The sequence below is a fragment of the Lissotriton vulgaris genome, chromosome 2_1 (assembly GCF_964263255.1).
Source record: "Lissotriton vulgaris chromosome 2_1, aLisVul1.2, whole genome shotgun sequence".
Lineage (NCBI taxonomy): Eukaryota > Metazoa > Chordata > Amphibia > Caudata > Salamandridae > Lissotriton > Lissotriton vulgaris.
The window spans coordinates 296371459-296398032 of NC_141687.1; the positions used below are offsets into that span (position 1 = coordinate 296371459).

Consider the following 26574-nt stretch of genomic DNA (forward strand, 5'->3'; position numbering starts at 1 on the left):
CAGCTGCGCTCTTCCAACCAAGCCCTCGCTGCTGTTCCCCGCGTCAACAAAACCACCATGGGAGGAAGATCATTCTCCTACCTAGCGGCCACAACCTGGAACTCACTTCCCATGCATCTTCGCCTCACTCAAAACAACCTAGCATTCAGAAAGCAACTTAAAACCTGGATATTCGAGAAGTAATTCCTCTCCCCTCTTCAAGTGCCTTGAGACCCTCTGGGTATGTAGCGCGCTATATAAATTTATTGACTTGACTTGACTGAATAGCCACATAATATGAACTCCGTGGGTAAAATCACGTTAATTCAGTGTCAACTTTGGAAGGTTTTGCTGTTAGTACACACTATGTGCAGAATGTAGTATCCTCAGAACACTGAATGGTGGGTTTACACTGCAGTGGTTCATACCAATGACCTTTGCGACACCTGATGTCACCAGTGACTGATCTCTCACCTTGTACAAAGTACAAGCCCAATAGTCCTATGATGCTTCAATAATTAATGCTACTATACAAATCCAAATTACTTTTTTTATTACATTAGGAATGAGGAAAGGCAGAGGCTGATCTGTAGATGTCTAGAGGCGTTAGCCACAGGAAACGTAAATCTAGCTTTTGTTATTAATAACAACACGCCTATCTAGTCTATGCCACCTGTCCCAAGTAGAAGCATTTGAAAATATGCCTTTGGAAGGTGGAAACGAGCAAAGACTGTCTTCCTTTTGTGCTCTTTTTCAAAGGATAAGTGTAGAGTTGGGGAGAGTGGAGAATATGGGTAAGAAAAACATAATTGTCAACGGACACTAGGTGTTAATATTCTCGGGTTACGTGCCCTTCATTAAGTTAATTTAGCAAAGATCTTCCAGCGAGCTGGGTCTACAGCCTTTAGCAGTCTGTTCACAAGGCAGACAGAAAACACATGGAATACCCATCTGAAACCAATAATTACATGCTCCCGTTTTCATCAGTAATTTATTGTCCAAGCTTTGTAAATTAACAAAATAGAGGACATTACGAGATTGTATATAACAGGCAATTCAGCCTACTTGTAGGGAATTAAATAAAGTTTATGACTATATACGGGCCAATAAGAAATGTAAACTGCCTTAGTTTAGTCTCTGTGCTGCAGACTGTTCAAATAAATACTTGGGGCCTCATTTATGAAAAGTGACGCATCGCTGCGTGAAAACAGCGATTCTTCACTTTTCACTGCTCCCTCCTTGCGAGACCAATGATGCGTCATATTTACAGTATGAAACATCATGGCGCAAGGAGTTACAGATACGTCAATATTTCTGACGTATCTGTATGGCGCAAAAGTGACGCAACTCCAGCAATGTGTCCTTTCACATGGGGCAAGCCCCATGTGAAAGGGCCTGCATCAGTCTTACGCCTGCTATGAGGCAGGCATAAGAAATTGACGCATTTGTGTCCTAGAAGTGGCGCAGTGAAATCTATATAAGAGTCTGAAAATAAATAAATAAATAATAAGCCCACCCGTAGCATTTAATTTACCGGCCCCAGGTATCTTAGGTACCACTTTACAAGGGACTGACAGGTAAATTAAATATGCCAAAACAGGTGTAGACCAATCCTACCATGTTTACCACAGAGAGCGCATGCACCTTACACTGGACAGCAGTGCTAAAGTGCCCAGAGTCCTAGAACCACCAACTCCATATAAGAAGAAAGGCTAGGAGGAAGGTAAAAAGTTCAGGGATGACCTAGCAAAAAGGGCCAAGTCTAACACCCCGTAAGTAGAATTTGTGGCATAGAACCAAGATTGTAACTTGATAAGAATGTATATAAATATGGATGTTATCTGTTCTTTGTTTTTTTTAATGTTTAAATTGTTCGTATAGTCTAGGAAAAGATCAGAGTATTAACAGCTATGGCTTGTGGCCTTTGTTGAAAATCCTTTCAATATTTCTTTCAGCGCTCAGAATTTCCTGTTTTGCATATGGAAACAATAGTCCATTTGCTGCTCCATGTCAACGATGCCCTAATGTACTTGCACACACGAGGCTTCATCCATCGCTCACTCTCCTCTCATGCTGTGCAGATTGTCTCAGCTGGCTTTGCAAAGATAAGCAACTTTGAGTACATGGTGCAAAGGTATGGAATAATAATATCATGTTTCCTGGTAAAATGCAGAAAATAAAAACTATAAAATACTGTTATGAAATACTCTGATGCATGAAACTTAACACATTATACATCACAACACAGCCAATAGACAGGGTCAACAAACAGCAGAAAATGTAGTGTTGTCTCCTGATTCGCCTTTGCCTCCCCAGCACTGTTCAGTTGGCAGGAACCTATGTCCTAGTTCTGCTAAGTGTGACACCAGAAGTTTCTGCAGAAAAGTAATGCAGATGTTCAGTGAGATGAATCTTACTTACATTGGAGAACATTTTCCTCGGCTTATTAGCAGATTTTCAGCAGGCGTTGGAAGGATATCTTTTAGTGTCTCAAAGCCCATAGCTTCCAACGTTCCCGTGTTTGCCGGGACATTCCCGGGTAATTCACTATCCTGAACAGTCCTGGCAATTGCACTTCATACAGATTTGCAGAGAATTGCAATGGGAATTTCAAACTTTAGGCCAAAGTAGCTGAGTTGGTAAAATTCCCCAATGCAGCTGAATGAGAGAATTTTTAAACTCAGCTACTTTGGTCTTAAGTTTGAAATGTTTGTCTCAATTCCCTGCAATTTCCTCTTCACTGAGTAGACCCTATAATCTGCCCTATGATATGTAGGCAGAGTTAAATGATGCTAATTATGCGGAGTAGGAGTGTTGTGAATTTTCAAGTAAGTAATTGATTGTTGTGCTGCAGTGTCCCTGGAATTTGTATTCAAATGTTGGTAACTATGAAAGCCGAGGTTCCTAACATGCAATGCTCTGTGCATTAGCAAAGTGCTGTGGCGTGTGAGTGATATTTGTATTAATTTAATAAAAGTGAAAGTAAAGTTATTCCAAGTTGGACTCACAATCCAAATTGGAATAACTTTACTTTCACTTTTATTGAAAGAAGCAAAGGTAACACTGTTAGAAAAACCCATACTGTTATGTTAGAGTCAATCATTTTTATTATGCGGGAAGGCATCTTGATACACAGCCCAGCTGCCTATATTAACACGCCGGCAGGGAGTATTCGCATAGCAATGACACAGCGTCTGGGTCTACACCCCAGAGGGCGACCCACGAAATTGAAGAAGCTTTGCCGCCACACCTGAGCTATAACCACCTCTTTTATAAGGAAACAAACATGAAAAACAAGAACCCTCCACCCTCCCTCAACAGTCCCCCACCCAATCCCACCCCGCTCTGCATCAGCTTCTACCTACACCCTCCACCCTCTAGGATCCACCAGCTCTACCCAATAGCATTTAAACAGCAGGCGTAGCCCCCACAGGTTCCAGAGGGATGAGTTGTAAGATTTGTAGATATTTCGGGCATGTCACTTCTCAAAGGTCCTTAGACAGGAGCTGTAGGAACGGACCTCAGAGCTTAGCACATTCAGAGCCTTTCCCGTCCATGCCCAACGAGAGCCGTTCCATGGCTAGAATGTGCCAAAGCCTCTGGATCCAATCTCGGGGGTCAGGCACTGCCAGGGAGCCCCATTGCGCCAAGAGGACCTGCCGCGTAGCCAACAAAGCCAATGCAATCTGCCTGCCCTTCAGCGAGCGCAAGGGAAAGAACTTAGGATGGGGAACCCCCAACTGCGCATGCTCAGGCATCCGTGGGAATGTAATCTGAAATGCAGCATCCAACTCATCTAAGACCATATTGCAATAATGCTCCAGTTTCGGGTAATGCCACAGCAAGTGCACCAGTGTCCCTGAAAGCCCACAACCCCACCAGCAGAGGCCTGACTTCGTGACGAGGCCGCTACTTTATAGGCGAACTCGGTCCCCACAGTGTTAGAGGCCGTGTGCTGTGCACAATAGAAAACATGCTCCCACTCTTTTCCCGTCAGAGGGCGCCCCAGCTCCATTTCCCAGCGGATTTGGGCTTTCGTACGCTGCTTCCGCGGGTGGCGTATAATCATCGCATACAGCTCCGAGATGAGCCTCTAGCCATCCTCCTTACAGACCAACCATCTTTCAAACGCTGTCAATGGTTGAGACATAAGGGCAACGTTGGCTGGTTGGGTCACCCAATGCGCCACCTGTGCATGATGAAAAGCGTCAGCCCTGGGCAGCTGGAAGTATTCTGCACATAGCCTGGTAAACGCAATCAGACCATCCAGATCAAAGAGAGAGCCCACCCTCTTACAGCCTTCCTCTCACCAGCAATGACTGGGGACGCACAATCCGGCGGAAAGTCCGGGTTATCCACGATAGTGGCCATTGGAGAGGGGAAGGTAGTCCACCCCTTACGCTGCGCCAGTTGGTCCCATGCCTTTAGCGTCGGGGAAGTCACCGGGGAGGAATACAAACCCCATTCCCTACGCTTGCGCGGCAACCACAACTCCCGCCATATGTTACACCACGCCACCGTTTGGTCCATAAAGTTCCAATGTTTACTAGACTGCGGCCTATTCCACTCTAAGATGTAGCTAAGGCAGGACGCTTGAAAGTACGCCGTCAAGTGGGGGAAGTCTAACATACGAACAGCGCGAGTCACAGCCTTTTATTGTTCCATAAGAACCTATTGAGAAGCCTCTGAAGCTTCCGCAGCGTACCTGGTGGGGGACTCAAAGGCAGCATTTGAAAGAGATACAATATACGGGGGAGTACAGTCATTTTTATCGCAGCCAGCCTCCCGTACCAGGACAAATTGAGACGGGACCAATCCGAAAGGGCTTTGGTTACATGATCAACAAGCAAGGCATAATTTAGGGACAGGGTTTTAGCAAGAGATGGGGCCAATCAGAAACCTAGGTACGTAATGTCCGATTGTACCCACTGGAAGGCGAAGTCCTGCCTCAAATCTAGTGCGTCAGCTTCAGGGACGGAGATATTAAGGATTTGTGATTTTGAAAAGTTAACTTTAAATCCTGCTACCTTTTGGAATTTAGGAGTTCCGCCGATAGGCACCGAAGAGAGGAGTGAGGATTAGTCAACGCTAAGATGACATTGTCTGCGTAAAGACTAAACTTATGAACATCTGCCCCGAACTTGATCCATGAGATACAGACATTAGACCGAACGCGCTGGGCAAAAGGCTCCATATAGAGCGCAAAAAGCAACGGGGAAAGGGGACATCCCTGTCGCGTTCCCCTGGTGATGGGAAAAAGAGTGGATCTACAGCCATTCACCTGCACCGCTGCTTTAGAAGCCGCATGGAAGGACTATACCCATGGTAGGAATTTGTCCCCCACCCCGAAAGCTCTCAGCACCGCAAACAGGTAGTCCCAATCGACACGGTCGAAGGCCTTCTCCGCGTCGATAGAGAGCAAGAAGGCCTGCATCCTAGAGCGATGCACCAGATCCATGAGGTGGAGCAGCCGCTTAGTATTGTCCCCCCCCTTGCTGATTTGGGATAAATCCCGCTTGATCGGGCTCAATCACTCCATCCATTAAGGGGCTAAGCCTCGCAGCCAACACTCTCGCGAATAATTTGGCGTCTATGTTGAGTCGCGAGATCGGCCCATACGAGCCACACTCTGCAGGATCCTTCCCGGGCTTGAGAATGACCGTGATTGCTGCCTCTGCCATGGACGGAGTCACCGCCCCCGTATCAAGAAAGGAGTTAAAAAGGCGGGTTAAAAGAGGAGCCAACTCCACGCAATACGTTTTATAAAATATGGCTAAGAAGCCATCTGGCCCAGGTGATTTAGCTATTTTCAGCCGCGCGATAGCAGATATAACCTCCTCGACACGGATTGCTGAGTCCAAAGCTTTCGCCGACTCCTGATATATGGGCGTAATGCCACACGACAGGGTAATACCACACGACGCAAGATACTCCGCTATTCCCCCGGAAGCCGCTTCCTCCCTCCTATATAAGGTTTGATAGAATTGGCGAAAAGCGCCCACAATGGCAGCATCAGTGGTTTGCTCCATTGCGTGAGGGTCTCTGATGGATTGGGTAGTGGTTAATTGAGTGCGCGCCCGCAACCTGTGTGCAAGCATCCTACCCCCTTTGTCCCAGCAGAGGTAAAACTTGTCCCGCAAGCGCAATAAGTCATGCGCTGCCCTGTCGAGGTCAAGGTGTTTGAGCATGCGCCTTTTCGTCTCCAGCACCCTCCATACCCTCGGTGCCCCAGTCCTCTTATGGATCGCCTCCAAGCTACTAACCTCCCTCTCCAGCTCAGTGCGCTTCTCTTTGCGCTGGCGAGAATATGTTGCTGCAAGCCCTATAAATTCTCCCCGCACCACCAGTTTCATGGCCTCCCAGATCGACGCCAGGGGAGTATCCCCCACCTCATTTTCGGAAAGGTAGTGGGTAATAGTGTCACGTATCCTCGCAACCACTGATTCTGAGTGAAGCATTGAGTCGCAAAGGCGCCAACCAGCTGGCGGCGGCCGAGGGCCGCTGGAATTAATTACCACAGAGATAAGAGCATGATCTGATAGGGAGCGCGGCACAATGTCCGCTGCTGACAGATGAGGCAAGAAGGAGGAAGTGGCCAGGAAGTGGTCTAAACGTGCGTATATCTTGTGTGCTGCCGAGTAGTAGGTGTAGTTGCGCTCCTGGGGATGCTGAACACGCCATACGTCATGCAACCCACCCTCTAGAAGCCACTGTTTACCCCCTTGTGACATTACTCCCCGATGATGTCACCTCTGCTCCGACCTGTCCATTCCACCCTCCATCACAATGTTCAGGTCTCCACCCAATAGAATCAGGGCGTCCGGCGACGACAATACTTGCGAGAGGGTTGCCTGCAAGAAGGGCTCCTGCTTAACATTGGGTGCGTAAATGGACCCTATTGTGAATTGCATCTCCCCCCATAGCACGTGAACAGCCAAAAATCTGGCATTAATGTCCACTACCTGAAGATAACTTTGCAATGCGCGCGCGCGCTAAAGAGAATGGCCACCCCATGCTTTTTGTTCGGGCCGAAGACCAAAGCTGGAACGGGAAGCGCTTGTCTGCCATACACCTGACATCTTTAGAGAGGATGTGTGTCTCCTGCAATAGGCACACACCACCTTCCGCATTCTCCAGTAGGGAGAGAATAGCAGCAAGCTTCACTGGGCTATTTAGACCCCAAACATTGAGGCTCACCACCTTCAGGTCTCTACCCACCATACCGATGAAAGGAATAGGTAGCTGATGCACGACCCATCACCAAAGCCCCTAATGCATCCCATTGTCCCAACGAATCCTTGGATTCTCGCCTAATGCCCCCAAAAGCTGATGCAGAGCCCCCGAAACAACCCCAAACCCAAATCCAAACCCCCGCCCCAGTCACTTGAAAACCCAAACAAGTAAAAGGCTAAAAGTTCGTAGTAGAGAAGGAAAGACAACGGTCTGTTAAATAGGCCCCAATTGCAGGGGAACATGGCCCCAGCATCTCACTCTCCCAGCTCCTGATAAAGGACACACCGCCGCCCTAGGACTTCGTCATCGTGGAACCGTCTGTTTCCGGCGCCAGCTACAGGCCCAGCCAGTGCCGGGCTGCTGGGCCTCAGGCGACCCCAGACGTGTCGGTGACCAAGGCCACAGAGGCAACCGGAGCCCCTCTCTCCAGCAGACTCGTTGATAGATCCGGTTTGCCGTGGAAGAGGGCTTCCCGACCCGCTGCCACTCCGCGGAACGTCTGTGCTGCTTGTTAGGCGACCCGTCTTGTCTAGGTGTCGAAGCTGGCCGCTCCAGCCCCAAGATGTCAAAGGCCGATGCCAAGGAGCGAACCTAGACCAGCTTGCCCTTGAACTTAAAGGTGAGCCGGAACGGGTGTCCCCACGAATAGGGAATGCTCTGCTCCCTCAAGTGGTTGGTGATTGGCTTGAATTCCCTGCGCTTGACAAGAGTGGAGACCGCTAGGTATTGGAAAATCGCAGGATGGTGGTCACAAAAGTAGATGGGATTAAGATCACAGGCTTTCCGGAGGATCCGCTCCTTGAGCTGGAAATCGTGGACACAGACCAATATGTCTGGGGGAGGGGCCCGGGCCCCACGCGGCAGACCAACCCGGTGGACACGATTCAATTACATGTCCTGTTCTTCCTCCTCGGCAAGAATCTGGTGGAAAAGTGCTCCCACATATTCGCGCAGGTCATCCCCCTCTCCTTTCCACGGCACCGCCCTGATCCGGATATTGTTCCGCCGGAATCTTTTCTCCAAATCCTCAGCATGCGCCTGAAGATCCAGATTCTGCTCTGTAAGGCGAAGCATGTCCTGTTGGAGCTGATGGATGTCCTCCGCCGTTCCTAGATCATGCTCCTCAAGGGTCTCCACCCGCTCCCCCACAGCGTCCATGACGTGACTCATCTAACGCAGGTCTGATGAAAGTTGGGACCGGAGCTCTGAAACGTCCTCCTTGATGGCAGAGAACAGCTCCAGCATGAAGGCCTTGGTCGCCGGAGCCTCACCATCGCCAGAGCGTGGGGATGTGGCAGCGGGCGGCGAGGCCGACCGCCCCGTTCCTGTTTTAGGCACACCTTTTTTCAGGTTTTTATCCTTACAATTTCTTGCTGTCGCCATCGGCTCCCCAGTATGCAAATCTGGGGCAGAGGCAATGTCAACACTCAGGGGCCCAGCCCAGCTAAGAGTCCACGCGCGCACTCCTGGACGTAAGCTCAGTCCCGCAGCCGATCTCCGGAGGGGGAGGGGGGTGCGGAGGAGAGCAGGATAACCCTGTACCCAGGGCCTCTGCCAACGCCTTGGTGTCCAGACCGCCCGCCCGGGCCACTGCAGCTGCTCGTCAGGGGGAGAAAGGCCACACAGCCCAGGCAAGGTCAAAAGTCTTCCAAAGTCACAAGGCACCGTTCGTGGGTAGGCCCCCGCTGTGCCAATCTTCTCGGTCGCAGTCTATCAGGAGGGTGGAAGGCACACCGCCGCAGGGCCCAATCAGGGGTAGGCCCCGGCTCTCCGCCAGACATGGGGGGACTGGCCATCACCTGCCTGCCTCAGCACTCCTCCGCAGCACCAGGGCCTCCGGGGCAGGACGGCCACGAGGCACCTAGTCGTCATCCAGGCCCATGCAGCAAGGTAGTTGCCCCCAGAACCGCCTGCAGCCAAGGCCCCAAGCCGACACGCGGGTCGATAGTAGCCCAGCCCCCCCCCGCTAGTCTTCACCCAGCCAAGTGAGCAATGGCACAGTCTACAGATGCCTGGGGGGGGGAGAGTGCACCAATCTCTATGCCCGCTCCGCGCCTCCTGGGTAGTAGGCCTCCTCCAGCAATCATGTCCCCCAGTCACCGGGTCGCAGGGGCCGCCGGGGACGATAGCACGAGGCCGCTCATGCCCCCATCAACACCAAAGACTGCGCTGCTCCCCCCGCGCAGGCCCCGCACCTTTCGCCGGTCTGCGTGTAAAGAAGGAAGTTGTAACCCAAATAAATGTCGGGCAGAAACAGGAGATAATCCAAGTGAAGTTTTATTCCAGATTCGGTTGAGCATCAACACGGGAGTGCTACCACCTTCCAGCAAGTCCAACAGCTTAATGCTGTTTACAACAGCTGTGGCCCTAACTGAAAGATACCTCACGAGGGATGCATCTTCAAACAAGATACACTCTTCTGAGAGGCATCAGCTAGAGGAAGATTAGAGCATGCCAGCTGGCTTAATCATACAGCGTGCATTAGAATGTGAACAAACAATAAAAAATAGAAGAAAGACTATACCTTACATCATCTCCCTTCCTATAACATTAACAAAATTTGAAAAAGTATAAAGTTAACTTATGACATATAAAAATCTCTAAACCTTGAAGGAACAGAACAATTACGATGAGACCTAGACAGTTTACACATTTCATTTGTATTATGTAAATCCGTACCTTCAGACGAAGTGGAAGGAAAAACAGGAAAAGAAACATTACATGAAACATTGTCAGAAGGGGCTCCTAAAGGAAAATTTGAACATTCATGAATGGCAGAATCAGATTTGTATAAGAGAATTTTTTTAGCTTGATCATTTGAAACTTTCACAATAGCTCTCTTATTCCACCACCCTCTCCCTTCAAGGAAGACTGAACCTTTTGAAACTTTCACAACCTGAATGGGAGACGAAAACTTAGACAAACCCTTTTTAAGCTTATATGGATTTTTCAATAAAACCCAATCACCAACCTGAAAGTCTTTTATTACAAAACGAGAAGAAGCATCAAAATATTTCTTTTGCAAATTCTGATTTTTTAAAACATTCTCGTTCCAAGTGTTTTTATCCTGACTTGAAATACAAGAAGAAGTGTCTTTCCTCAAATCCTTTAACCAATTGGGGCAAATTACACCATTGGGATTCCTCTTTTTTAAAAGTCTAAAGGGCGAAATCCCTGTCGTCGAATGTGGAGTGATCAAATATGACCACACTTTCTTTCTTAAAAAATCTTCAACTGCAAAATTGCTTGCCAAAGCTGTCTTAACACCCTCCTTCAAAAACCTATTCATCCTTTCAATAAGGCCGTTGGAAGCAGGAGAATAGAGGGCCACCCTCAAGTGCTTGATGTCATGCTTTTTAAAGTAATCTTGCATGGACAGGGTACAAAAATGTGAGCCATTATCAGTGACTATTTCTCTTGGAAAGCCTTCTGTAAAAAACACTCTGTCCAAAAATGTAATAACATTAGAAGAAGTGGGTGAGTCACAAAAATCCAAATCCACCCATTTGGAGTGGTAATCAATCAAAGCCACTATAAAGCGTTCATTACTTGGAAGTAAATCAAACGGGCCAGCAAAGTCCAGTGCAATTTTTGACCATGCTTCTTGTGGAATAGTTACAGGGTGAAGAGGAAGTTTATTAATCCTCCAGTGTTTATCAGACAATAAACACAAATCACATTTATCTATGAATAAGGTAAAATCTTTGCCACCAGAAATACTCTTTAAGCTTCCTAGATGTGCTATTAATACCCAAATGACCTTCATGTGCGCATTCCACCAACTTCATGCGAGTAGAAGAAGGTGGAATGCATAGGTCTCCACGCATCAAAACATCCTTTACAATCGAAAGTTCTTGAGATACTTGTGCATATGACTTAAGTGAAGCGGGTAAAGAACGTTCCCTGGGCCACCCATTAATAATCATGTTCTTCACAGCTTGTAACACCTCATCATCTTTATACGCATTCAACCAAATGGAAAATCTTTTCATGAATCATCAATTTAGGCTACTACGCATTCAACATCGCTAAATTTTGATTCTAAATAGTTCTCTTGAAGAGGGAGCCTGGACAGGCAATCTGCTCTAACATTGAGACCACCAGCAATATGCTGGATGGTAAAATTGAATTCATGTAACCTTGAAAGTAATCGCACAAGGCGTGCAGAAGCTTTACCAGTTCCATTACCATTCAACAAGTTAGGTAAAGGTTTGTGATCACTCAGTAAGATGAAGTGTGTTCCCCAAATAAAGCTCTTAAACTTTTCCACAGCCCACGAACAAGCTAATGCTTCTCTTTCAATAGTCGAATAATTCCTCTCTGCAGTGGAAAGGGACCGAGATGCAAAACCTATTGTACGCTCAATTGAACCCATATGTTGGCACAAGATAGCAGCTAGACCAAGCTGGCTTGCATCAACTGAAATTGTGCACCTGACTCCTCGGGTGAAAGATGACAAAGCTGGAGAATTAAGAATTGCCTTCTTAATTATATTGAAAGATTTATCTACAATTTCAGACCACTCAAACTTAACATTTTTTTTAAGAAGATCCCTTAACGGTTGTACAATTAACGATTACCCTGAAATGAACCTAGAATAGTACTCCGTCATGCCCAGGAAAGACCTTAAAGTATCTTTATTAACCGGGACAGGAACATCAGATATAGCCTTTGTAAGAGAAAATTTAGGTTTTATGCCACTTGAGGAAATGCAGTGACCAAGGTAATCCACTTCTGTTTTAAAAAACTTGCATTTCTCCTTACCTAAAGTGATACCTATGTTCTTAAAGCGTGAAAGCACTTCTTTCAAAGATTTAACATGCTCCTCAACATTCTTTGAAAAGATCAAAACGTCATCTTGATAAGCCTGAACGTTAATAATCTTGTCAAGAAGGGAGTCCATACATTTTTTTAAAACGCTAGCGGCTGATGCCAGCCCAAACGGTAATCTCCAATACTTGAAGGCACCAAAAGGCGTAATAAATGTTGTTAAATCGGTTGACTGGGACGATAAGGGAATTTGATGGTAAGCGCTGCGCAAATCCAACAGCGTAAATAATTTGGAACCATCAATACCAACAAGGAGATCTTGGATTTTGGGAATGGGATGACAATCAACCAGTATATTCTTATTTAATGACCGAAGGTCCGCACAAAGGCGAATACTTTAATCCTTTTTCCGTACAATCACGATCGGACTGACCCATTGTGATTAGTCTGTAGGCTCAATTATTTTATCTGCAACCATGTTTTCTAACAATTTCTTTAAATCTTCCCTAACGCTAAGGGGAGTGGATCTCAGTTTATGTGAAACAGGAATGGCGCCAGGTTTCAATTTAATGAGATGTTCAAAATTTGTTAATTTTCCCTATTTTTGAATTGAAAACTTCTGGAAACTGCTCAATTATGCTATTAACAATTGAGCTACTGTCCTCATCTATCAGTGATATCTCAATATCATTCAATTGAACTGGATTCTTAGAACCTGGGACCAGCTTCAATCTCATCTTAGCCAAATCTTGCCAACCTACAATATTTTTACCTTAATGGCAACGTAGACTTTTGTATATGTTTTCCTCCCTAAACAAATTATCTCTGACATAAAATAGCCAAGCATATCAATACTCTTATCTCCGTATGCCTTTGGAATAATGTCAACTATTAGAAGCTTAGTTGAAGATGCCCACAATTTGTTAAAAGTAAGATCGGAAATAATAGTGACTGGTGCACCTGAATCAGCCATCATGTCAAGTGCATGTTTTCCAAAAAACACTTCACAAGTTGGATCTGTCGCGTGTTCATTATCAAGTAAGCCTTCACATGAATCAATTGCCAAAATTTCTTTTACCTCATTTGAAAGTGAAGGTAATTCTATAGTGTTAATAGTCAAATGTTGCATATTAGACTCCAAGGGAGATACATCAAGCCCTGACATAACATCATTCTGAACATCAGCTTCAGTAGTTATTACATTCCTGACATGAACAATGCGCTTAGACTTACACACGCTACTAAAATGGCCAATCTTCTGACAGTTGGTACACCTCTTACCTAATGCAAAACATGTGGGACTGTTACTGAGATGTGTTCTTGATCCGCCCCTAAAACAAAATGTGTTAGTTCTCCCTTGTTGAGGTCTGGTATATCTATTTTTACAGCCATAGCATTAACAGATACATCATTCTGCACAAAATTTACTGGTGTGATATTTTCAGCCATAATACTTTTTGAAGAAACAATGCTCCTTTCGATACTTTTAGCCATGTCAATCACTTCCGCTAAGGTTGGATCCCTGCAACTTAAAATCCTTTCTTGAATCTTTTTATGGCAACAGCCATAAACGAATTGATCCCTAATGTAGATGTCTAGATCACCACCAAAGTTGCATTCAGAAGACATGTTCCTCAAAACTGAAATAAAGTCTTCAACACTTTCTTCAATGTTTTGCTTTCTTTTTCTAAAATTAAAACACTCAAGAATGACATTAGGTTGTTCCAGGAATTTCCTGTTCAGTCTTTGAACAGCGTCTGTATACACATTCCAGCCCTCACCTCTCCCAGGAGGTGGAATTGCAGTGGGCAAGTTATCATATATTTGTCTTCCAGCTCTTCCTAAGTGACTGTAAAGAAGAGCAAGCTTCCTCTTTGGAGCATATTCTTCTGCTTCAATCGCTATTAAATAATTCTCAAAGCTCTGAAACCATGTTATCCACGGTTCTGCTGGTTTGCCATTGACAGGTAAAAAAATTGTTCAATATAATCATTAGTTGATTATTAGCCATTTTAGAAACAACAATTTTAAGTTACACCTTCCTCCTTCAAATGCTTCTTTTCTTTTTCAAAATTGTCTAAAATACGTTGCACTTTAAGAATATTCTTTCGTTTTTCTTTTTATGCTCAAACGTGCTTGTCAATAAAATATGCTTTCCTTTTATCCTGAAAGCGTGACTCTTAATGTACTTTTAATGTTCAAAGATAACAAACAAATGTAATTGTAGAATATTCTTTTCAAAAGTGTTTCAATTTTAAATGTTATGCTCCCATGTCAAATTGTAAATTAAATCTTTTACATACCATTCCGCAGAAATGCTGTACTGAAAGGTAATCCTCTGAGATAAACCTCTCCGCAACCACTTTTAAAAGAATTAGCGTTTTAAAACGAGTGAAGCTGTGTGTGTTGCGTATTTGCTGTCAAACTCAGATTAGAAATGAAACACTTCGTTGCATGAAGACGTCATCACGTTCAAATCTCGCGTGACTTTCAAACTCTATTTCCGTCTAAAATCACGGAAACACTTCAAAATGTGCCGTAGGGTGAATCCTGCTCGAATGTCTTCCGTTCGAAGAGGTAAGGTTTAAACACATGTATTTTTTTAAATAATGGCCAGTAGAACAAATTAATCTTTGAAGTTAGATCCTCCACGATCAAAATAGGGTTCAAAGATTTTAGTGAAGATGCCCAAATCCTCCTTTTTTTTCTGAAAAATCCCGTCGCCAAATGTAAAGAAGGAAGTTGTAATCCAAATAAATGTCAGGCAGAAACAGGAGATAATCCAAGTGAAGTTTTATTCCAGATTCGGTTGAGCATCAACACGGGAGTGCACCGCCTTCCAGCAAGTCCAACAGCTTAATGCTATTTACAATAGCTGTGGCCCTAACTGAAAGATACCTCACGAGGGATGCATCTTCAAACATAAACATGTTTGAAGATACACTCCTCTGCGAGGTATCAGCTGGAGGAAGATTAGAGCGTGCCAGCTGGCAGCGTGCATTAGAATGTGAACAAACAATAAAAGATAGAAGAAAGACTATACCTTACACTGCGGACCGAGTTTCAGCCGCCCCCACAATCCTCATCTCTGTCAATGGGTGCCGGGGCATACGGAAGAAGCAGACCCAATCAGGTCCACTCGGCACGGGAGAACACACCGCCGCCTCTGCAATGGCCCGTCGGACCGCTCCGGACGCCCCAGCTCTTGTCAGCCCGGCCGCGGCATCTCACATTCTGGAGCATTGCTCCTGGCTCAGCAGTGCCCGCCCGCCTCCTCCGGCGCTTCAGCCACAGCGCCACACACTACGCCGCCCGGGCACAGCTGGCAACGTTAAGCCGCCGAGGTGCAGCTCCAGTAACTGCAGGCCCCCGCTCACTTCCTGCCACGAGGCCCACCGGGCCTGATGTCGGCCAGGGCCTCACCGCGCAGCTCTGCTCCGTGCCTGCTTTGATCTCGTAAATAGGAGCCCCAATGGCATCAGGGCATCTTAGGGACACAGGGCCGTGCTGTTGCCAGCACGGATGGGCACTAGCCGGGGAGATAAACAAGGCTAAAGATCTGGCAGCGCCAGAGGGACAGTGAAGCACGTCCTATTCCTCCACCATCTTGGCCACGCCCTCCATACTGTTATGTTAGACATGAGATTTCCTTTTCACAAAATGTTTTTCTATTTCATTTGCGAGCATTTAGGCCCACACTCGATTCAGACAGCTGTAAGCCCACTCATCCTTAAATGTAAAAAGGGGCCATAAACCCCAGTCGCCTGAGACAGATATTACAGTCAGAATGAAAGTGATGGGTCCATAAGAGCACCTTATCATATCTGATCCTTCATTCTGTTTTCAAGGGACCATTCTTATGGCTGTCTGAGGTACAATTCTGGCATCTTTCTCATCTGCAGTTCCTAGCAAGGAGTCTGAAAGTTGAGAAATGATGGACAAAAAATTTGTTAATTTGGTATCTACCTGATTAATACGTATTACTTAAATAGTATTTGGTTGTTCAGTGTTGTTTTTTGTTGATGTTGAAATGATGGCCATTGTTATGGGAGATTTAAAAATCGCAAGACGTTTTGCAAGGAGAACAGCTTGTCTTTGGATACTAAAATAAGTGACTATTTCTGAGTATAACGTCATAGATAAGCGATCTGATATTCATTAGAATATCAAATTAGGGATGCGTGAAATTGACGTATTTTACATTTGCTTAATTACGTGAAAATTTGGGGAAATTACACAAAATTGCAGGAAATGCGAAACCAGACTCAAGTGCTATATTTTAGCACAAAATGTGTCTTCTAAAGATTTTGAAGGCGAGGACGTATTTCATGCATGAAGAATAGTGCAAAAACACAAGCCTCTGACAAGCAGATGCCCATGTGCTGATAGAGCATTGCTCCTGTACATATGGCTGGGATGCCCGCCACCCCCTTTCAACACAATCCCCAAGGATGGGAGAAGTCGGACACAAGTTTGAACTTTTGGAAGGCGGGAGGGAGTCACCCTCCCGGCCGTATTTATTAAAATATGAAACAAAATTTAAAACATTAAATAAAAGTTTCATAATTATGTACAATTTTACATTTATTACATTTCGATGCAGACATGATCTTTGGCTAACCTTAACAGATCTCTAATACAAAGGTTTCCTAGCCGAGTCTAACATCCTGCAAATGCAAACATTCTAAATTAAAATTGTACATCCTAGCATTAAGGGCCAACGGCAAGGTCTTAACCGGTGTCAGATCCCTACTACCAAAAACTCTCGCCCTCACCGTGTAAGTGGCGCATGCGCAGAGGATTCTACCCTCGTTGCCAACTGTAACTTCCCTTGTCGTGGTGGGGGCCCCCTTTCCACTCGACGCCATCTTAAAGGTCGTCCGAGTTCCCGTGTGAGGTATCTGTAGGAAGGACAGCGTGGACTCCCCCCATCCCCACACTCTCTATCCGCCGTCGCGGATATCCGGCCCCCGGGAAATTAGTAGGAGGGGCATCTAGCCGCCTTCCCCCCTGGGAGGGGCCTATGGCCGTCTCACCCTAGGCGACCCATCCTTAGTGGGTGCCGCCTCCCCGTGGGAGGGGCCAATGGCCGCCTCCCCTCGGGCGCTCCCATCCGTTGTGGGTGGCGCCCCCCTCTAGGGACCTTGAAATTACTGCTCACCGATCATGACCTTACCGCCCGACCAAAATAAATACGACAGTTGTTTACCTACTAAAGGAAAAAATTCAGACATTTCCTTGATGCTTCATCGACTGCTCACTCCTACCAAGAAAACATTATCCTACAGGCAGAAGTCACATCCTTATCAAAACATTCCTTTACTGTTCTACAAAGGAAAAAAGGCCTACTCAGCAAACTTTATTTAAACAAACATTGCCATAAGGGGCTGGTGGGTGGTTCAAAATTGCTGCTTGTTCCGTCGAGGGCTCACGTGCAACGAGTGGATGCAGCCTTCAGAGCACAGGAACAAGAGGACGCTTCTTCGGATTCCCGCTCTATTTATTCTTCTGCGGGAGGGCGTGTACCCTCCTCCGGTACGCCTACTGGGCGTGGTCTTCGGTGTAGGTGTCTAGGACAACCCCTCTTGGGCGGGAAAAGGCGCGCCCCGGCTACGCCGCTTCGGGCATACCAGCCGAGACACGCCCCCGCCCCAAAATGGTTTCCCGGGAGGATCGAGGCACCCAACCATACGTTCGGGGGGACCGAATGGTCGCCCCTTTCCATATGGCCGGGATGCCCGCTACCCCCTCTCAACACAATCCCCAAGGATGGTAGAAGTCGGACACAAGTTTGAACTTTTGGAAGGCGGGAGGGAGTCACCCTCCCGGCCGTATTTATTAAAGTATGAAACAAAATTTAAAACATTAAATAAAAGTTTCATAATTATGTACAATTTTACATTTATTACATTTCGATGCAGACATGATCTTTAGCTAACCTTAACAGATCTCTAATACAAAGGTTTCCTAGCCGAGTCTAACATCCTGCAAATGCAAACATTCTAAATTAAAATTGTACATCCTAGCATTAAGGGCCAACGTCAAGGTCTTAACCGGTGTCAGATCCCTACTACCAAAAACTCTCGCCCTCACCGTGTAAGTGGCGCATGCGCAGAGGACTCTACCCTCGTTGCCAACTGTAACTTCCCTTGTCGTGGTGGGGGCCCCCTTTCCACTCAACGCCATCTTAAAGGTCGTCAGAGTTCCCGTGTGAGGTATCTGTAGGAAGGACAGCGTGGACTCCCCCCCATCCCCACACTCTCTATCCGCCGTCGCGGATATCCGGCCCCCGGGAAATTAGTAGGAGGGGCATCTAGCTGCCTCCCCCCCTGGAAGGGCCTATGGCCGTCTCCCCCTAGGCGACCCATCCTTAGTGGGTGCCGCCTCCCCGTGGGAGGGGCCAATGGCCGCCTCCCCTCGGGCGCTCCCATCCGTTGTGGGTGGCGCCCCCCTCTAGGGACCTTGAAATTACTGCTCACCGATCATGACCTTACCGCCACAGGCCGGATAGTTGACCGACTATCCGGCCCCCCCAACTCCTCCTAAAGGTCATGCTTCCTCAAACCCCTTAGCCATGCTACGAAGTCTCCTATGAGTAAGTCATTCCCCTCCCTGGACAGGTGAACCCCATCATTCAGATACATGAGATCACCCCGAATACACCCGTGAGGAATGCTATGCAACTGCGAAGAGCGAAACAATTTACCAATTTTATTGTTAACCCTTTTCACTGAATGGTTTAGTGCTGACACCGAAAGGCCCCCCCGCCATACCTTCCTGGGAATCATGTGGGACCAGGCAATCGTGCACCCCGGGATTCTTTTAGCCAACCAGCTAACAGCAGACAAAATTTGTTCGAACAACACTCGTCTACCCAGTGTCACCAAGTCATTGCCCCCCGGGTGTACTATGACTACAGATGGCGGTGACCTTTTCCGCCCTAGGAGACCCTCTAAAAATGATTCAAATTGGTCAAAACCGAGCCCGCCCTTCCCATGGAAGGCCACTCTGTACCCGTATTCCCCAGCTGCGTGAGTCGCGTCACCTGCTTTGAATACGTCCCCGGCGCGCCTCACATATGAGTGGCCCACGACCCATACCACTCTCTCTCCAGTCGGTGAACCTTGACCGCTGGTCTCCTGGTGCTGGGTCGACTGCAAATTCCGCCCCGCGTGACAGGCTCGCGAAACTGTAATCCAAACAAAAGACAAGAAGCGTGAGTGCATGTCAATTGATCATTACAACATGTGCAATCACACATACCTTTTGAAGCAATTCGAGGACCATCGTCCCAACTGTTTCACTTCCTCCGCACTCTGACCCCTGGCTGTAGCCTCAGTAGCAGCCCCTATCCTAAAGGAGTGGGTCCCAAAATCGCACGGGTCCATGCCCGCAGCAGCGATTGTCAGTGCTAGCACCCTCTGGAACTGAAACCTCGTCAGTGGGGTGCCATCCTTGTGCCTCAGCAAACTCCCCCCCCCATGTAGCCGCCCTTAGTGCCAAGTATTCCTCTATACACTTTATTGGGCACGTGGGGGACCCTCGCGCGCGCTGCACGACAACACTATTCCCAAAAGCCCCCTGGTCAGTCTTGGACCTGGCTATCGAGACCACCATCGAATCACCCCTAATTTGGACGTGATCCCTGCATAAGCCTCCCCCAACATCCTTCTTATTCCTTGCGACCAGTTCGCTCACCCGCATAGCCCCATGGAATGCTAATGCGAAAGCTGCCCGGAACAGAACTGCTTCGAAATGGGAGGTGCATGTCTCGTCTAGTTTTGCTCCAAGCAAAGCCAACCTGTGTAAGCCAATAGGGCGTCTCACATCTTGCTTGCGACCCTCGAGGTGCTGCCAGCCGCGAAGGGCCTTCTTAACCAAAAAAGGACTCCGTTGGGTCTCTTATGCCATGCACCTGCGCCATGAATGAAATGGCCGCCCTATGCCTACTGGCCGTTGCCGCTGATCGGCCTTCTCTGTGCAGGGCTACTAGGAACCCCAGGAAGGATTCCTCCTGACCCCAGCTCTGACTCCCTGTTGGACCCAAAAATGTGCAATAGGAACGAAACGCTCCTTCGTATGCCTTCCTTGTCCTGGGGGCCAAGCTTGCTGCCACGAGGTCTTGTAGTCCGGGGCACCGATTAGCCATAGTGCTTCGGGGATTGGTGCCGCCACTAGGTCTGCTGTAGGCAGATAACCCCTGAACGAACGCCTGCATATGTGAACGAGAGAGTGCATCAGCTGCATGATTCAGTACGCCTGGCACATGTTTCGCCCTAAACTGTACATTCAGTCTCATGCAAAGCAGCCCAACTTCCTTTAACAATCTCAAGATCCATTTGCAGCGTGCTGCCTGTGGTTAATGCATTCGACCACAGTCATATTATCAGACCAAAACACCACTGCGCGGTCCCTGAAGTTGTCAGGCCATGCCATCAGAGCAACCGAAATGGGGAATAACTCCAAGAACCCGATGTTACCTGTGAGACCACTGGAGTGCCACCAGGCCGGCCATGTTTGCGCCGACCATCGATTACCTAAGATGGCGCCAAATCCCACGCTCCCTGCCGAGTCAGTCCACAGACCTAGTTAATCTGACGACACTGGCGGCTTGTTCCACACGACTCGACCGTTGAAGTCCGCCAGAAATGCCAACCAAATGCGCATATCCTGGCGAACCTCTGCCGACAGTCTCGTACGGTGGTGCCCCTCTTTGAGACCGACCATAGCTTGTGCAATAGAGCGTGAGAAGGGGCGGGCCATAGGTATTACCCTCAAAGCAAAGTTAAGCTGACCCACTGTTTGCTGTAACTGGTGCAGGGTCACTTTCTCTTTACCCAGGCATTGCATCAAGGAAGCCCTAAACTTGGCCACCTTTTCCATCGGTAAACGGAAACATCCCTCCACAGAATCGAGCTCAATTCCCAGAAACTCCAGTGAAGTAGATGGTCCAACCGTCTTACCTGGTGCCAGTGGGACTCCAAACTCCCTCATGAGGATGCAGAAGTTGTGCAGCGCCTGCGCACATCTCGTATCGCCGGCTGCTCCCAAGAACAGGAAGTCATCGAGATAGTGCATAACATACCTATGCCCTGTGGCCTCGGTGAATGCCCACTCTAAAAAACAACTGAACATTTCAAAATAGGCACAAGAAATGGAACAACCCATAGGCATGCATTTATCCATGTAATAACTTCCTTGAAAGGCAAAACCTAGCAAGCGCTGATCCTGCGGGGGTACCGGGAGCAACCGGAACGCCGATTCGATATCTGATTTCGCCATCAGCGCCCCGGGGCCCAGGCGATTCAACATGGCCACGGCCTCATCGATCGATGCGTACCGTACTGAACAGACTTCTGGGTCAATGGCCTCGTTCACCGAGGAACCCCTTGGAGCAGACAGGTTATGAATAAGTCTAAACTCCCCTGGGTCTTTCTTCGGGACAACCCCTAACGGGGAACAGATGAATTCTGCCACCGGCGGGCGATGGAAAGGCCCTGCCACTCGCCCCAAGCTGACTTCTTTTGCTATCTTCTTCTCTGCCACGCTTAGGTTGTGCTGCACCGATAACTGTTTTTTACAGAAGCAGTCCCCCCGAAAATCCCCCGCCGGGATGTGGAAGCCATGTAAGAATCCGTTCCTCAACACCCCAGCGGATACATGATCAGGGTATCTGTTTAACCAAGGAGTCATAGCCATGAGATCAACGGGTGTAGGCAATCGGTCACAACGTTCTACCTCACTCCTGCTTAGAGCCTCCTTTTCCTCCCGTCCCGCTATTTTTCGATTTACACGAGCTCTCCGGGTGTGAGGAGTTCCCACAGCCCGCACATACATGCTTGAACCTACATGTTCCCTGTGGTCTGTTACAGTTGCCTCGATTGAAGCCCCAACAGACCCCCCGTTTGCCGCCATTCCCGCCGGTCTTAGGCTGGTAATCCCCACTGGCGCCCGCTCGAAAGGGCACCGCGGGCTTTTGGCGGACGACTCCTGACCCGCTCCCGCCTGGCGAGGACGTACCTGCCGCCCCTGGCAGGAGCTGTTTGTGCCATGACACCGAATCCAGGCAATCCCAAGTCAAAGTAGCATCATATTCTTTGGCTTTCCTGAATTTCATGTCATAACCTTTCCATTCCTCCCCCCCGTACATAGAATAAAAATCCATAATACGATTTTGATAGCAAGTCAACTCAGTCATCACCTTGGGTTTACGTTCCCCCATAACTGCAGTAAATATAGAGAAGGCCTTAACCCAATTCGTCACTGTCTCATCCACCCTGAACTCCGCCATCTTGGCGCGCCAGACGCTCGGGTGCCACAAATCCTTCTGGGTTTTAGCATATTCCATCTCGCGATGGTCAGTTAATAAGGAAAACATGTTCACATATTTGTCCACCCATATTAACTCTTTCGTGGCCAAAGGGATGTGCTGTGCCACCTTTTCTCGCCTCGAGGGTAATGAACCCTCCCCCGCTATTGGCAATGCGAGCTTACCCGGTTCGGCGTTGTTCCCGCCGTTTTCTCGTGACCAACTGCAGGTCCTACCGGTGCTACCTGTGGGGAAACAAGAGGAACATTCGCCTTTGCGACATCTCTCGACTGCCGCAATTGCTTGATTAGTAGTCTGGCCTCCTCGGCCGGATCTCCAGGGGCCACTGACCCCCCTGCTGTCTTCTTGAGCCATGCTGACAACTGGGTGGCCAATTCGGGAGGCATATCCTCATCGTTATCAGGAGTAATTACAACCAGGATCAGCTGCCCCGTATCAGGATTTGGTACCGGGTTGTCTACCGGCATGAGGGGGGCGACTGGGGGTACCTCTGGGACTGGGACCTCCCCCGAAACTGCCCTCTTCTTGGCCCGTTTCCCTCTACCCTCAGGGACGACTCCCGGCAAGGCCGGGCCTATTACCTTCTTAGGGTGACCCGGGTTGCTCAGTGCAGCCAGCTGTTTTTTGACCTCCGTCAAACCTCTACCGATCGATTGGACTTGTCCGAGTTTTCGGTCCATGCAAGCCATCCGGTTCGACAACAGGCGTAACACCTTGTCCGTCTCGGAACTCTTTCCCGCTTTCTTGCCAGCCATGATGTCGAGTATTCCGCTCCTAGCTGATCAACGAGGTTCCGGACTCTTCGAACTCCACGTAACTGAAAGAGAAACAACAAGATTACAAGTTCTCAAAATTGATGCTTGTTCCGTCGAGGGCTCACGTGCAACGAGTGGGTGCAGCCTTCAGAGCACAGGAACAAGAGGACGCTTCTTCGGATTCCCGCTCTATTTATTCTTCTGCGGGAGGGCGTGTACCCTCCTCCGGTACGCCTACTGGGCGTGGTCTTCGGTGTAGTTGTCTAGGACAACCCCTCTTGGGCGGGAAAAGGCGCGCCCCGGCTACGCCGCTTCGGGCATACCAGCCGAGACACGCCCCCCGCCCCAAAATTGTTTCCCGGGAGGATCGAGGCACCCAACCATACGTTCGGGGGGACCGAATGGTCGCCCCTTTCCACTTGCACTAATTTTAAGTGAGAATGGTGCGCCCACATGAAATTATAGCGGAATTTCGTATGACATACGTACAATAAATTATTTGAGATTACATCAGCAAGCAGAAATTTCGCCCTTACCTACATCCATTATAGGTCTGTTGGCCTTCCATTGTTCACAAACGATACATAGTCCTTAGTATGCCTTCTTTCCCATTTTCATTATTTTGGGTACCCTGACACATATATATCTCTTGCATGGGTAGTCATCTAATGCATGACTTAGCTGTGTGCAACAATTGGTATCAGATTCATGGGGAACATTCTAACTTGCCTGTAGAGTTCGAAAGTGAGTGCAAGGTCTTGTCCGATGGGTCAGATGCAGGGCATCTCATCTGTTAGTGAGGTAGCATGAAACACCCCTTATCTTCTCCCCCTTTAAGAATATAAATAATAATATTTTTTAAGAGCGCAGGCAGAGGTCCCAAAGATATCTGCCTACTCTTTAAAAATGAAACTTCAAGGTTTTCTTTTTAAAAGCAGCAAATGTATTATAAAGAAAACAGTTAACATTTAAAATATATACATTGCCTAATTAAAAAGCAATCACAGACATGGTGGCCAGCAGGCCACCATCCCTGTGATGGCTGTGATTCTTATTGGGTTGCAAACTGCGACCTTCCTCATTAATATTTCTGAGGTAGGTCGATTTTTGACCCACAAGGAATCCTTCAATAAAACTCAATAAGTTTCATATATTAGGAATACCGATTTCCCAATTGGGATTCAGAGAGAATCGCAATTAGGAAATCGTTATTCGTGAACTTTCAACATCTGGCCCATAGTTCTTGCTTTTGCTCCCTTTTGCGTTTGTGCCAAAAGGGTTGGTTGCAAACAAAATTCAAAGTTTTCTGGTAAGTTGAAGACGTGTCATAAGTAAAAGAAGGTAAATCGGGAGTGTACACCATTCTGCTACTTGAAATCAGGCGGGAAGGCTCAAGGGTATCAATTGAAAGGTCATCTAAAACAAGTGTTGCAGACTCCAATCTGATCCCATAGTTAGCCCCATGCACCCAGAATTCCCCAAGCCATTGTCATCCACACTCTAATTTGTAGCCTTTACGGAGGCCATTCTGTTGCTCTTTCATTCTTGTAGTTCCAAAGGTGGAACAAGTCAATCTGCAACCATACTCTACTTCTCAACCTCTGCCTCAATGCCAGCATTATCAGAACCGTGGGGCATATTACCAAGGCAGTCGAAATGAAATTATCGCCGCATTGCGGGGATAATTTAATCGCCCTATCGGCAAGCTGTCGCTAACATCAGTTAGCAACAGCTTTTAGGTGATAGCAAGCGGTTTGGGGCCCGCTTTGCATGTCAGCAATATTTATAGCTATTGACATGCAAAGTGGGCGTACCCGACCTGTTAGCGACTGAAAGCAGTCGCTAACATCGCTATCGCCTATTATCAACGCAGGCGTAGTGATTAAAAAATGTGCGCTAAGCGCGAATATCGCTGAAAACTAAAGCCTGCTCAGACCACTTCTTAACCTGTATATCCAATGGGAGTTGGATATTCAGGTTAAGACTCTATTGGCGTTAATGCCTGAATATCACTGGATTCCCAGCGATATTCATGCATTTTGCCGCTATCGCCGGATATTGAAGATAAACGTTGCTCTTAGCACATTATCTCTGCGATAAAATCCGGCAATGCGCGGCGATAAAAAAAATTTTGCTAAGCTTATTTAGCGATAAATATTGCTGGTTGTTGAAAATATGCCCCCCTAGAGTCCTTATTAGGCTCATACTCTGACACACACATGAATACGATCCACCTTATTTTCAGGAGATGTCCAGGCATCCTTTATGGATTTCTATAGGCATAGACGAGAGTTGAAGACCTTAAGAAGGATAGAGGATAGATGTAAAATATTTGAGAACCTATCTGAGGGAGAGATCTTCATTACATTTGAAGATAGTCAGGCAAAGATTTACATTTAGACTGGGACAGTTCTGGACATTTGCTAGAGTAGCAAGGACTGGAAGACTTACATTGTAGTTATTATCTCTAATATTTATAGAGCACTTATCTAGGACTGCTCACTACCGCCTGACAGTCCGGGGGTAGTAGGAACAAGATGGGGTCCCATTTACAGATGAGAGTGGAGCACTGTTTAGGCTTATCACAAACAGTGTCAAGTAAAGCTACATTCCACCTCACACAATTTAAGATATTACACTGTGCATTCATTGCTCCAAAGGTTATGAACAAAATCTTCCTGATCAGTTTGCAGGAATTCTCGAGATGCTGTCAAGACGACGCAAATCTGGCACTTATGCCCTGAGTTGGGAGCGAGTGGTGACAGTAGCATAAAGTGTAGCAGCGAACTGCATTTCACAGTCAATGTCACACATCATAGTGGATTTATATTCTATATGAACACAAAAAAAGTCAGATTTGGCTTCTTCTTTATTGTACTGTTACTATTTTTTTCCCGGAGTTTTATATAGCATGAACTTGACCCAAAGATATGAGAGAGCTTTATATGAGCACCTGTTGCGTTACAGACGGACACATACATTTTTTGTTAGGCACTGGGAGATTTAGTGATTTGACCAAAATCACAAGATGTTGAGCATCCCTGCCAAGACTCGAACTGGTTGCCCAACTTCGAGGTTGACCGCTCTAGCCGTTAGGCCACACCCTCTCCCCAGAAGAAGAATCATGATACATTGTATGCATTTATTCGGCCCTCACCGAAAGCTTTGGTAAAAAGGTGTGATTGGTGGTAGAAGAAATCCATTTGTCTTTGGTGAGGAAGAATGAGAAACTCCCGGATTATATTAGTGAGACTCTTGAAATTACTGGTAACCTGAAGGCAGTAAGGAAGGAGACGGGAGACAGCGACGGAGAGAGCTGTGCTCCTCTAAACCTGAGCTGCAGCCAGGTGGGGTGAGGCGCTACAACCACAACTAATGGTATGTGGTTGAACTCACAACCTGGACATTGCAGGTGATATTTTTGATAATTTTTACCTTTCACAAAGCAGTAGTTACTTTACAACAGGTCCTGAAGAAGGCATGAACATTTTATTAATTCATTGATTT

At 47.3% G+C, this 26574-nt stretch overlaps 1 protein-coding gene across 1 annotated transcript in view; it reads left to right on the forward strand.

Annotated features, from left to right (window-relative positions):
• Positions 1–26574, forward strand: part of TEX14 (testis expressed 14, intercellular bridge forming factor) — a 1917691-nt gene that overhangs the window by 705772 nt on the left and 1185345 nt on the right. Inside the window, exon 9 of the mRNA XM_086954052.1 lies at positions 1935–2113. Within this exon, the coding sequence (XP_086810178.1) occupies positions 1935–2113 (179 nt within the window). The remainder of the gene's footprint in view (positions 1–1934; positions 2114–26574) is intronic.